At 34.6% G+C, this 14,116-nt stretch overlaps 1 protein-coding gene and 1 long non-coding RNA gene across 2 annotated transcripts in view; one reads left to right on the top strand and one right to left on the bottom strand.

Annotated features, from left to right (window-relative positions):
- The first annotated feature begins 16 nt into the window (after positions 1-16).
- LOC144199646 (uncharacterized) overlaps positions 17-14,116 on the top strand; it is a 43,962-nt gene continuing 29,862 nt past the window's right edge. The window contains exons 1-2 of the long non-coding RNA XR_013326954.1: positions 17-1,301; positions 2,755-2,869. This is a non-coding gene — a long non-coding RNA (uncharacterized LOC144199646). The remainder of the gene's footprint in view (positions 1,302-2,754; positions 2,870-14,116) is intronic.
- sh3d21 (SH3 domain containing 21) lies at positions 2,966-13,563 on the bottom strand. The gene is made up of 17 exons (XM_077720444.1): positions 13,428-13,563; positions 12,227-12,384; positions 12,102-12,159; positions 11,469-11,575; positions 11,146-11,236; positions 10,362-10,423; positions 10,249-10,288; positions 9,748-9,842; positions 9,302-9,403; positions 8,353-8,404; positions 6,376-6,426; positions 6,191-6,308; positions 4,895-5,060; positions 4,733-4,798; positions 4,456-4,655; positions 3,606-3,669; positions 2,966-3,526 (listed from the first exon to the last, which is right to left on the bottom strand). The coding sequence occupies exons 1-17, from the start codon at positions 13,429-13,431 to the stop codon at positions 3,494-3,496; spliced, it is 1,467 nt and encodes a 488-aa protein (XP_077576570.1). The 5' UTR covers positions 13,432-13,563; the 3' UTR covers positions 2,966-3,493.

Raw genomic sequence — 14,116 nt, 5'->3', positions numbered from 1 at the left:
ACACTGAAATAGTGTTTAACAACATAAAATGCACACTTTATAGCAGCGTGGGCATGTGTGGATTTTCTCCGGGTGCTACGGTTTCCTTCCACATTCCAAAAAGATGTATAGTATGCTGTTTGAACATTCTAGTCAACATTGTGAAAGAAATATTGATTTTAACCAGTTCTATCTGGTTAAATAAAAAGGAAAAACGGCCCATTAATAGTGAGATTACCGATATTTCAAGATGAACCTAAAATGCACTACTTTTGACGTCATTTGAATGCGACGATTGCCCAGTGACGTTTTTGCCCAATAAGTAAACAGGTAGGAGTGTGTTGCATTCATGTGCAACTCCATAGAGGAGGACAAATGACTGTTATGGTTGAGGTTGCGCCAGACGAGGCATTTAAATGAAGGACTGTACAGCATAAATTGTACACGATCATATTGCATACCTACATACATTTAGCGGTAGCAAGAATCACATTAACTGTTGCACTTTTTAGCTATTGAAAGATGAAATTACGATCTAATTCGAATAGATTAAACTTTGTGTGTAGTCGATATGCAGTTAATGTGCTAATAGAGTTGATGGTGAACACCCGTGAGAGAGCCCATAAAGGAAATCACATTGTTTGAAGATAAACACATCACGTAATCGGCGCGAGCCGGGTAATGTTACTCTTAAATTAAAGTTAAAATGAAAAGGAAATTAAAGTGCTAAGGTAAAATCACAACAGATGGTGGTGCATTTTGGGTAGAGAAAAATAGAAACAATGTTGCCAGAATCAAGTGACTGCCTTAAATGTTGTCATTGTAATGTGTGCCTTTTTAAAAATACAAATGCTTATTGATACAATTTGTGGGAACTATTTTGAAAATGTTTTCATTATTTTAACTTTTTACGGTGGATTTGAACGCAGCGAATTTGAAATCTTGACAGCCAATAGCAAGCCAGCATTGCTGTGCCACTGACCAATCAGGGTGAAGGTCACATTGAACTGGCCGTTTATGTCAGTAGTCTGTAAGTCAGATTTTAGATACATACAAAATACGTACTATATTTGATAAATCAGAACTATTTGGCTTAATTTTACCGTTAAAATTGTATGGTGACAAAAACACTCAAGATACTTGGTTTTGGTCAAAGTTATACGTTTCCGAATACTAATCAAAACTGATTAGGTGACAGCTGTGGTAAGGTAGCGTTTTTTTTTCCTTTTCATTAATGGCGACCACATCAACAACAACCCTGCTACGTTTTCCCAATGTTTAACTATATATAAATTCACAGGAGTGGATTTACAATTTCACAGGTTAGCCTAAACACTTTTAAATGTTATATTGTAACAACGCACTTTTGCTAAAGTTCTACTTCGACGTCTTTTAGCTCTAGCTAGTACTCGGGCTATCGTTTTCTACAAAATGCATTTCAAATATGGATTTAATTTCAAAAACTGCATAACTAAACGCAATACAAACGTGGATTTGCTATTCCCGTCCTAGCCAAGCCACCAAATTTGCAATTGTTGTGGTAGATTTAAGCATTTCAAACAATAACATCTCCCCATTGTATCAATACAAGTTAAACAATACTAGTGGCTCCGTGGTGGCCATTTTGTGTCTGCCATGTCCCCCCAGTGACATACAAAAACACATGATGTACTTCTTTGACAAACTACCCTTTGTTTGTTACTCGCCCTGTATCATTATTTCTATTTTTTACCCTTCATCAGCTCCCCAGCAATTTTCTTGCCATCCCTCCTTACAAGGCAACTAATGTTCAGTTTAGGGAGTGAAACAAAGACTTCATTTTCATATCTGGAAACCATTGGTTAAATTTATTGTGTGACCCTTTTGGTCAACATCCCGCAGAGCCCCAGAGAAAACATGCTTCTGTTTTAAAAATAGAACATTCCCATGGCAGTTTTAAGGATGGGACCGCTTCCAGATGGAAGCCAGATGTGCTCAAACCCTAAAATTTTGGGCGACGAAACATCTAATATTGCCAATTTTAGGAAAAACATGCCCAATGTAATCATTACATTGAGAATTTTATGCCAGAAATACATTCCATGTGGAATTACAAGCTGGCAATGAGAGCCAAAGAATGGAAAATTCTACACAATGTTCATTATTCTTTATAGCTAGTAAATATTTTGAGTACTTTTTTAAAAGACTAAGCCAATTTCAAATAATTTATTCAATAAACAGAGCCCGATAAAGCCACATTTGGAACACTTTGCTCTCGAGCCGCATGCGGCTCCCGGCCAAAATAAATGTGGGTTTTTCGCTACTTATCATATTTTGTCTAAACTGTGGCTCTTTCCTTCTCATGTTTCTCTCATATATATATTCTCTCTTAAAACATACATAACTTAATTAAAACAAATGATAAATCACATTTAAAATATAATTTTGAAAATTGGATATTTTTTTATGTTTCTGATGTAAAGTGTGCTCTTTCACTTTCACAGTTTAAACTATTTAAAAAATACTACTATTGTAAGTCTTGAGGATAGTGCTCCCAAGTGGATGAAATTATTACCCGCAGATTTTGTCGATTATTATAATTTTTTTGTTATTATTTAATTAATTTGTAAGATATGTGAAATACTTGGCGTCCGAATTGTTCGCGTAACGAACGGCCTGACTTTTCTGAAGTCGATGGTTCGATCCCAGGCAGGTTTTCTCTTATGTGGGTTTTCTCCGGGTACTCCGATTTCCTCCCGCGTTCAAAAAACCTGACTTTCTAACATTTTTTTTCAGGTCTTTTATTCTTTTGATGGACAGAAAATTTGCCTACTTGGACGATTCATTTATAAACAATCAGCTAAGGAAAAAACCCAACAAAAATCCCATCTTTAAAACCATCAAAACTAAGGTGAGTGAGAAAAGGTAAGCTAGATTTATGCTAGCTCATACCAGTAGCGTAACATAAGTTTTTGTGACATGATTGGCCAAGTTAACGGTAAGTGAATATTGTGAGTCCACTTTCACAAATATAGCAGTCATAGAAAAGGTGATTTTTAATAGCTAAATGGCGCCCCCACGCGGACATTAGGAGCATATCATTCCTGACCAGCATAACAAAACTATTAAAAATCATGCAAAAAATACATTGACTCCTTCTATAACTGCATCACAAACCATATCATATAAGAATAAATGTTACACATATATTTATATATATATATAAAAATAAAGCCCATTACATATATTTTCCATATACAAATACTTCCCCTTCTATTGCATTTTTGCGCCTTACAAAAAATGTTTTTGGGTCAATGTGACCCGCTCTAGATGCGATGATCCAAAACGTTTAAGACAGTGCAAAATCTATTTTTTTTAACTTATTTGAGACAAAAAAAATATTAGAAATAATAGTAAGCCCAGCAAAGTAAATGTAAAGTAATCCTTAAGCACGTTTCCGTAATTCTTGCTTGTTGTGAGCTTGTTTGCAGTTGTTAGGCAGGTTGTCAGGTCGGTGGTCCACTGTGTTTTGAGATTATTGTTTCAGTTTCAATATGTCTACTTCTTCCTGAAGTGGGGGAAAAATATGTATACATTTTACTGGCTAATAGTATAGTTAGGTTTTCAAATTGAGAAATTTGACTGACCTCCAGCGTCATTCGTTTGTTGCGTTCATCCTGTAGTTCGTCTTTCACTTCCTTGATGTCCTTTCTGATGGACAGAAAATTGACATTTTGTTAAGTTGTCAAAGTGGCGGCCCGGGGGCCAAATCTGGCCCGCCGCATCATTTTGTGCGGTCCGGGAAAGTAAATGAGTGCCGACTTTCTGTTTTAGGGTCATTAAAATAAAGATTATAGATGTATATTTAATTTCCTGATTTTCCTCCTTTTAAAATAGATTATTGCTATTTTTTTAATCATTTTTTGTGTTTTTGGTTCAAATATAATTTTGTAAAATCTGAAAATATATTTTAAAAAAGCTTGAATAAACATCGTTTTAGATCTATAAAAACTGAATATTCAGGGATTTTAATCCAGTTCTTTTAATCCATTTATAAAAAATAAAAAATCTAAATATTATATCTAAAATGGTCTGGCCCACGTGAAATCAAGTTGACGTTAAAGCGGCCCGCAAACCAACCCAATAATTGTAATTTTTTTATCCATTTTTTTTTTAGATCAAAAAAAATTGTAAAATCTAAAAATATATTTTAAAAAAAAGCTCAAATGAACATTATTTTAGATCCATTGAAAAACTGAATTCAGGGATTTTAATCCAGTTTTTTTAATCCATTTATAAAAATAAAAAAAAAAACAAATATTCTATCTAAAATAGTCCGGCCCACGTGAAATCAAGTCGACGTTAAAGTGGCCCGCGAATTTAGTTTTTCCTCGTACAAAAGTTGTTATACGGCGTACACGTTTTGAAATGATCAAAAAAACATATGACATATGGGAAAAACGTATAAGTTGGAGGTTATTTTGGTTTCTGACTTACTCATATCGCGTCCGCAGAAGCTTCAAACCCGTCTGTAATTCTTTGATTTCCGCTTGGAGGCTCTGCAATGTCACCTCGTTTTTCGGGGTCTTGTTTACCGCTTCTGTTGACGCTAACCGGATCGGCGCCGGTCGCACCGGAGGCGGGGTCTTGGGTCGCTGGTCGAGCTTTGTGGGTGGCGGTTTAAGATTTTCTGGACTCTGATTACAAGTGAAAAATTAAGGTTAGATAATTTGTAAAATAGCGCAATTTTGACTTGTGGAAATCGATAGCTCACCTTTTGTAAGATGGGGAGTTTGTCAGTTTGGATTTTAGGCGACTGTGGTTCTGGCTCACTTGGAGTCTGTCAGGAATTTGACAATTTAGGACTTGTTGGAATTATATAATGTACAATCATATTTATGATTGTGGCTTTTGAGAATTATGGCTTTTTAAATACCTGTCCTCCGATAACAACACCCGTTGGGGGTCTTCTCTGTGGAGGCTTAGCTCGGTTGGCGGTGGGGTGCTTTAGCTTGTCGTTGTCCACTTCCACGCCATCAAAATGGTCGCCGTTTTTCACCCCGGGGGATTTCGGCGAGTTTGGGGACGCGTCTCCGTTGGTTCTGAGGGGGAAAAATGTTTCTTTGCCAAAAGTTTTCGTGAATAATTTTGGACATTGACTCGCTCACAAATAGCCGTCCAGTCCGTTTTGACTGGATTGGATGTATGTTGTTATCAATGGAAGCTAATGAGTAAATATCGTGACTGTGCGTTTGGTGGACGGTCTTTCGGTCAAATACTGTTGAAACCAGCTCTCAAAATTATATTCATGAGAGAGTTTAATATTTAGGTACTGTTGAAATCAGCTCTCAAAATCATATTCATGAGATTTTAATATCTAAATATCTACTGTTTTAATCAGTACTTCAATATTAAACAGTACTTAGATATTAAACAGTACTTAGATATTAAACAGTACTTGGATGTTAAACAGTGCTTATATATTAAACAGTACTTAGATATTAAACAGTACTTAGATATTATACAGTACTTAGATATTAAACAATACTTGGATGTTAAACAGTACTTGGATGTTAAACAGTACGTCGGTTAAACAGTACTTCGATATTAAACAGTACTTCAATATGAAACAGTACTTAGATATTAAACAGTACCTAGATATTAAACAGTACTTAGATATTAAACAGTACTTAGATATTAAACAGTACTTCGATATTAAACAGTACTTAGATGTTAAACAGTACTTAGATGTTAAACAGTTCTTAGATGTTAAACAGTACTTAGATATTAAACTCTCTCTCTCTATTAGATATTAAACTCTCATGAATATAATTTCGAGAGCTGGTTTCAACAGTGAACTCTCTGCCACCATTTGACCGGTGACTAAAAGACCAGTTAATATAACTGGTGGTTAAATATTATTCCTCCATTGAATTTTCAAGACAAGTTTGTTTTGGTTTTCTGGGCCTAGACACAGACTCACGCAGGAAACAGGAAGTAGGCTAGTCTCGCGCCGAGGGGACCGCCTGACTCATCCTAAACTTTCCGTTGTTTGCTGCTAAAGGTCGGGCATCCTGGCATTCTTCTTTTCCAAGGACGCCGTGGCAACCAAAAGCTCCATTTTGTTGCTTTTTGGTGCCAAGCGAGACCAGCGTTTCTTATATTTTCCCTTGCGACCTTTCGTTTTTTCAGGAAGTCGGACAATCATTGGAGATCTTTTGGTATGTCTTACTTGGATGGAGACTTGTTGCTTTTGTCTTTAAGTTGAATCGGGTTGACTTTGTTGATGCTCGGAAGCTTGACTTTGGTCGGAGGATTGCTTCGAAGGTCTTTTAGTTCAGGTTTTTCTTCTGTGGTGAGACCAGGTTAAAAAAAATGTTATATCCGGTTTATTTTTTGACACATTTTTCGGCTTACCTTTTGGCTTTGGTGGGACAACTTTATCCATGGTTGGGGAGTCTTTTTTCACTGGAAAATGCATATTAAAAAATATATTTTCATTCATGTTCGTGGTTTTTTTTAATCATTAGTTTGACGATAAATGGAAAAAAATCAATTAAAAGTAGCTAGAAGGAATTTTGATGTACTCGCATGTTAAAGCTATCAATTACATTTTTTTTGTTATTGGAAAAAGGACTAAACAAACTGAACCGTTTAATAACAAATAGTTTCCGTGTTCTGAAAAAAATACCCCTTTATCTTTTGGAGACGCAAACATTAAACGTTACCCCAAAAATCAAACAACCATTTTCATTTAATGATAAAAAAATCTGTAAAACAAAAAAGAGGTTTAAAAAAAGACATTTTGGATGAAAAATAGCAAGAACAATAGAAATATGATTGTTTTATTACAATAATTTAAAGAACGTCATTAGATTTTTTTCAAATCGATGTTATTTTTGTTTCAGATAAAGTTAAGAACAAGTGCATTAATAAAGTTTCAAAAATCAACCTTACGTCAACACGACTCTCGATTAAACAAATACATAAATAAGCCACAAAGGAGTACTACTACCAGGTCTCAGCTGTAACCAATCACACCGCAATCCCAACTCCCTCGAGTCATAGCACCATCTCCGGGACAATTATTGAAACGCACCTTCTCTCATCCAGTTAGAATCCAGTTTTACAAAACATAGCCAGGCTGACCAGATTTAAACTTACATGGCAGAGTCGACAACCAACGTAGCGACGACACAGAAAGTCCACCTTGAGCATTCACAGCATTTCCTCAAGTGTAAAACCTCACTCAGATATGCCACTTGTAGAAAGGTCCTCTAAATCCAGAAGTCCTGCCTCTCTCTCCCTCCACCCTCTAGTTTCCTTGCAAGACTCCCAAACACTGTCACATGAGCTATTGCTCACTACCACCACTTTTGGGGTACTTCCTCAGGGAAAAAAAATAACAATGCCATCAAATCCGCCCCCTAAAATCCATAAACCACAATACTTCTGACCTTATCTTGTGACTACTAACCTTAACAGGTGAGAACCAAATCAAGTTCTTGTCTTTGTGACACAAGTCCTTGAATTTTTCTAACACACCCCATGTTAAAAAAGTACTTTACTTTACACTTAAATGTATATTTTAGCAGACTTTGCGCAGACCTCATCAACCAAAAAACGGTCATTTTCAACCATGTCTTCTTGACTCATAGACCAAATACTTACTCTATCCTGTTTTAAGCCTATAAATCTGAACCGTAATCACCCTGACACCTGAAAACATTTGTTATTGTTTGCTAAATCAGTCAAAATGTTCCTTTCTGAAGAAACTAGCTACCAACCACACCCTCCCAAACGTCAGTTCCAATGTATAAAATGATAAACAATCCAAAAATAACAAATATATATCATGCAGTTACTCAAAAATAAGCCTGAGAAGCTTCAACTCTCAGAAAAACCATGTCCGATAATTTTTCTTAAGATTTTACCTTCAAAGTAACACATTTGTACTCCCTATTAAAACCATGAATATGGAGATAATAATTGGGAATCAAGGGGCGGCTTATACGTGAGAAATTGTAAAATTCAACCATTTTAATGCAATTTTAAGGGTACGGCTTATATGCGAGAAATTTTAAAATTCAACCATTTTAAGGCAATTTTAAGGGTGCGGCTTATACGCGAGAAATTCTAAAATTCAACCATTCTAAGGCAATTTTAATGTTATTTTTGTAATTTATTTCAATATATGAGAAAATACACTATATATATTCCTATCTAAACTTTGTAACCACAAAAAAGCATTACTCCAATGACTTTAAAAAACGGGAAATAATTGTAAACAGAACAAGAAGCCCTCACGACTCAATCCAAGCTAAAGCTAACTCACAGAGTTTAAAAGTTTCCAAGCACCGCCGTGTTTAAACGCGTCAACATTCCAAAACACACCTGAGACTTCCTTGTTGATGTTGCGTGCAGGCGGCAAGCTCTTGTCCCCAGCCTAAAAAAAAAAGTGCACAGACTTAGAGGGGGAAAAAAAACTCAAATTATCCCATAACACACTGTAGTCCTTTGTGTATTCAGGACACTCATGTATTTTATTCCTGGACATTTTCACATAGCTTCCAGTGATGGACTTTTTAGGGCGTTGTAGTTCCCAAAATAGAGGAAAAACTCAGTATCCGGGCAGAATAACTTTTCTGGATAAGTAACAAGGAATTAATACTATTCAAGGGAAAGTATAGGACATGATGTTCATGACAATAATGGTTGATCAAAGTATTTAAGAATACTAATGAGTGTTAAACACAAAAATATGTCAATTTATGGGTGTGGCCATTTTGTGATGTCAGTTATACCCGCACATATACACACTGTGAGACTTTAGTGCATTTGATTGGCTAAAATAGTATTTGTAAAATGTCAGGCCTTTTGCTGTAATTTATTATTTTTTTCTTATCTATTAAAAAAATTAATTGTTTTTTTTTCAACCCCAATTCTTAGAAAAATATTTTTACCATAAAGATATAGCTGTAACGATTAAGGAAAAATAACTACTACTAGGGAAATACTACAAAAAAAACAAATATTCACTTGTATTTAATTTGAAACCAAAACGTTCCAAAGCATTTATTTAATTAAAAATGATTAATATTACCCTTTTTTAATTAAACAAAGACCCTGCATACCATGCCTACTGCCAAATAAACTTATCACATTATGTAACATGTAGTTGCATTACCAATACATAAAAAAATCTGCAAAGGTTACCTCTAGGGACATATTTCAGAAAGCTAATATCTACTTTTATATTCCACTGTCACTAGGTGGGCATTTAACTATTATTGTACCATAAAAAGTATCAATTGTATGTCATTTTTAGCCGTAATGTACTCACCTTTAGACTGTCCTTTGGCGGTATCACCATGACGAAATTATCAGGAAAAAACCCACGGCGTCCGTCAATTTCGCCTTCCCACCAGCCTTCATCTTCAGTTTCCTTCAAATTTAGATAACAGTAGCATTTATCATAAAAAAATAAGACTAAACATAACGTAAACATTACAATTGAAAGTGAAAATGTAAAAATGGCCGAAACCATTGTAGGCATTTGTCAAAATAATCTTCCAAATCTGAATAATCTCACAATTCATCATAATAATCCTTATCAAAACATTCATATGACTTGTGTATTGTATCTTGGCTTGTGATTTAAAAAAACATTTTTTTGAGAGCAGTAGAACTGGTTTTACCTGATTTTGACCATAATGACAAGTAGCATTAAACAATAAAAAACAAGGTACTGTTAAGCAAAAAGAATATTCGTAAAAATACAACACCAACCTTTCTTAGTAGGACTACAACATCCCCCATTTTGAGTTCCAGCTCGTCTTCTGCTTTCGCCTTGTAGTCAAACATAACTTGACAACACTCCACCACTGTAGAAAGATGGCCGACACGATGGTTTAAACTGGAATTTATTAGCTAATCATCCGAAGAAAAAAAAAAACTCCCAGACTGTGTTGAAACTCAAACTAGATTATCATAACCATAACGCTAATTTAGCATTGGGAAATCCCTATTCCACTAAAGTTAGTCATAACGAACAAAACAAACAGACGTCAGCCAATTATTCACATTGTAGCCAACTGACTTCACCCACAACAAAGCCATTACTGGAATTTTCGCTTGTCATCTATTGACGAGTTCATTTTTCTTACCGGTTATCATTTGTTGACGAGTTGCTAGGCTAAAATTAGACCCATTTTAGAGCGTGTGTATGGTTTATTCTTTGTGGAAATCTGGAAGTAGTATGAAAATAGTGAGAATTTTAGTGGAACTTACCATTTTTTGCTTTGCTGCGTACAGTTGTTCTATGATTTTTCTGGAAAATGGATAAAAACATGATTTAAAGACCAATTTAGCTGTCTCAGGCAATACTTTTTGTGTTGCTTTACGTCTATTTTGAAGACGGCGTCGCTTAGCTTTGGTCTGGTCTTGCTGTCGTTGTGTTTACCATCTTAAAAGAAGAAAAAAAATGGGTAAAATAACCATGAATACCGCAATTCCCTCAAATTTTATTATATTTACTCGCATATAAGCCGCCCTGCGTAAAGCTGCACTCTTAAAATTGCCTTAAAATCATTGAATTTAACAATTTCTCGCATATAAGCCCCCCTTGAGCGGGAAGTGGAAGGCAAGTAAGTGACTTTTTCACGTTTTATGCGAGATACATTTTTTTCTCTTCTTGAATTTCATTCATAAACATCAAGATACATTTTGTTGAGCGTTTTATCTGTTTATCTTTTCTCTATTTTGAAATAAATGACAGTAAAAGCCACATTGTCTTTTTTAAATTCCTTAAAATCGTTGAATTTTACAATTTCTCGCATATAAGCCGCCCCCTGATTCATAATTTTTACCTGCATATTCATAGTTTTAATAGGGAGTACAAATGTGTTACTTTGAAGGGAAAATGTTAAGAAAAATCATCACACATGCGGTATTTCTGAGATACTTTTTGAATCAAAAACATAGTATTAGAGTCAATATCATAAGAAATTAATTCATCCAGTAATAGTTGTTTTCTTACTACTGCAAAACAGGAAATAACCAACAAATAGTAAATGATACTTTGTCAACATCGACTAGTAAAAAACATTATAACAAGTCTTATGCGCATATAAGCCATACAATTGATTCATTCATAATTTTTTTAGTTAGAAAATATGGTATACGCACCTTTCGGGACCACGAAAATTTCTCGGACAAAGTTAGCCGGAAACGCCCCAACTCTGCCATTTTTCATGCCCATCCACCATCCATCTTCGATCTGTCAAATTGAAATAAAAAACACAAACTAAATAAAATGCATCGTGGTTCATTAACTACCTAAAATGTAACCCGCAAAACAGATAACAATCCACAATGTTTACGCTAGACTGGAAATGTGAAACGGAAACTCTCACATGAGCAAACCTGTTGTGTACGCTACACTGATTTATATATTTATTTAATTATTTATTTAGGAGTTTAGTGGTGGATGCTAAGTGGCTATCGCTCACCTCGCTGATGATTTCCACTTTCTCTCCGATAAACAACGATAGTTCGTCTTCGTTTATTGGCTGGTAGGGAAATACCACTTCACAGGTTCGTACTTTCTTCCTTTTTGCTGGATAAACCAAAAATATTTTAAACCAAAAACATTTCAAACCAAAAACATTTTAAACCAAAAACATTTTAAACCAAAAACATTTTAAACCAAAAAACATTTCAAACCAAAAACGTTTCGAACCAAAAACGTTTTAAACCAAAAGCATTTCAAACCTAAACTTTTCAAACCAAAAACATTTCAAACCAAAAACATTTCAAACCAAAAACATTTCAAACCAAAAACATTTCAAACCAAAAACCTTTCAAACCAAAAAGTTTTCAAACCAAAAACTTTTCCAACCAAAAACTTTTCCAACCAAAAACTTTTCAAACCAAAAACTTTTCAAACCAAAAACTTTTCAAACCAAAAACTTTTCAAACCAAAAACTTTTCAAACCAAAAACTTTTCAAACCAAAAACGTTTCAAACCAAAAACATTTCCAACCAAAAACATTTCCAACCAAAATCTTTTCAAACCAAAAACATTTCAAACCAAATTTGTTCGTTAGTTTTACTTTGGGGTATATTGTAGATGCCATACATACTTGTCCGAATGCTTCTTGGTACCCTCTCGTGGTCACCCATCAAAAAAACAGGCACCTCCTAAAAATAATGACCAAATTATCGTAAATAATGTGATGACCGCATTGATTTTAGCTAGAAAACAAACCTTGACAAAGTTAGCCGGGAAGATCCCTCGCTTCCCTCGTACTTCTCCCTCCAACCAGCCATCCTCGCTGGCTTTGGTGACATTTTTCACCACGTCACCGGTCCGAACCGTGATCTCGTCGCCCATGGTGCCCTCAAAATCTAGCAGCACCAGAACCTCTGTGGCAAAATAATTAATAAGGACATGAATGAGATTTGTTTGTCTTTGTTTCTCAAGTCATTAAAATGATTAACTTTTGTTCTTTTTAAACCGCCTGGCGTTCTTGGATATTAAACAGTACTTAGATATTAAACAGTACTTAGACATTAAACAGTACTTAGATATTAAACAGTACTTAGACATTAAACAGTACTTAGATATTAAACAGTACTTAGACATTAAACAGTACTTAGATATTAAACAGTACTTAGATATTAAACAGTACTTTGAAAAGAAGCAGTACTTGATATTAAACGGTACTTGAATATAAACATTACTTGGATGTTAAACTGTACTTGGATATTAAACAGTACTTGGTTATTATACAATACTTGGATATTAAACAGTACTTAGATATTAAACAGTACTTAGATATTAAACAGTACTTAGATATTGAACTGCTTAGATATTAAACAGTACTTAGATATTGAACAGTACTCAGTTATTAAACAGTACTTAGGTATTAAACAGTACTTGGGTATTAAACAGTACTTAGGTATTAAACAGTACTTGGGTATTAAACAGTACTTAGATATTAAACAGTACTTAGATGTTAAACAGTACATAGATATTAAACAGTACTTAGATGTTAAATAGTACTTAGATATTAAACAGTACTTAGATATTAAACAGTTGATGCAAATTATCAATAAAAGGCCAGAGAATCAAAATCAGAATTAATAACAAGACCAAAATGTAAAAAAAAAAAATGTTTTTCACAAAATAAACTTCCAACAATAACTGCTATTTTTAGAACATATCATTTGTTATTGCTGGAATAAACCTTTCAAAAAGTGTCCCTTGAAAACTTAAATCACTCAAAAGGGATCTGATTTGTGAGAATGGGTAGAAGAATTTATCATATACTTGAATAATACATTGTTTTTGGTGCTGTTTGAAGTCCTCATGTAATGATATCGTTATATACAGTGTCAGTTTTAAACTCCACATGTCAGCCATGTCACATTGCGACTTAAAAGTCAAATCAATATAGAACACTCACCCATTGTATTCAACTTTGTCTTCCTCAATATGTCTTGTTCACGGAACCTTCCAAGCCCCGCGTCGCTCTCGCTTGCGACCTTTCTTCTTATCGTTAGCGGAAATGCTTCCTCGGGCGTATGTATGTACAAGTACAAGTCGACAGCAAGGAGGAGGGAAGGAAGGAGGGAGGGTGACGTGAACAAGAGAAGGAAAGAAAGAGGGACGGAGGGAGGGAGAATTCAGCCTGAAGAAAAACAGGTGAGGCAGGTTTATAATGGCGTAGCTTAGCCAGGTTTCCTCATAGGTTGTTTACTACCTTCTTTACGTAACTTTGGAGCATTGACATGAGATAGCCGGCCATTGAATTAAATTAAATGCTGTTATTGTCAGGATACAAGTAGAATGAGAGTTGGAGCTTTCACCATAAAGTGAAATAAATGATCAATAAGTCATAAATAATTCATAATTAGGTTATCATTATATGTAGCCAGGACATTACTAAGGAGGTAAGTGCACAAATAGCATAGAAAAACAAATAAACATATACATAATTGGTGAATAAGTAATAAATAATAAGTAGTCACAACATAAATAAGTTGGGAAGTACACAAATAACAAAAACACACAAATTGAATGAATGAATTATCAATAAGTAATACATCATTAATAATTAAGTAGTCAATATAAGTAGCCACAACATAAATAAGG

Source organism: Stigmatopora nigra, chromosome 7 (genome assembly GCF_051989575.1).
Source record: "Stigmatopora nigra isolate UIUO_SnigA chromosome 7, RoL_Snig_1.1, whole genome shotgun sequence".
Taxonomy (NCBI): domain Eukaryota; kingdom Metazoa; phylum Chordata; class Actinopteri; order Syngnathiformes; family Syngnathidae; genus Stigmatopora; species Stigmatopora nigra.
This window is presented reverse-complemented; position numbering and strand designations above follow the sequence as displayed.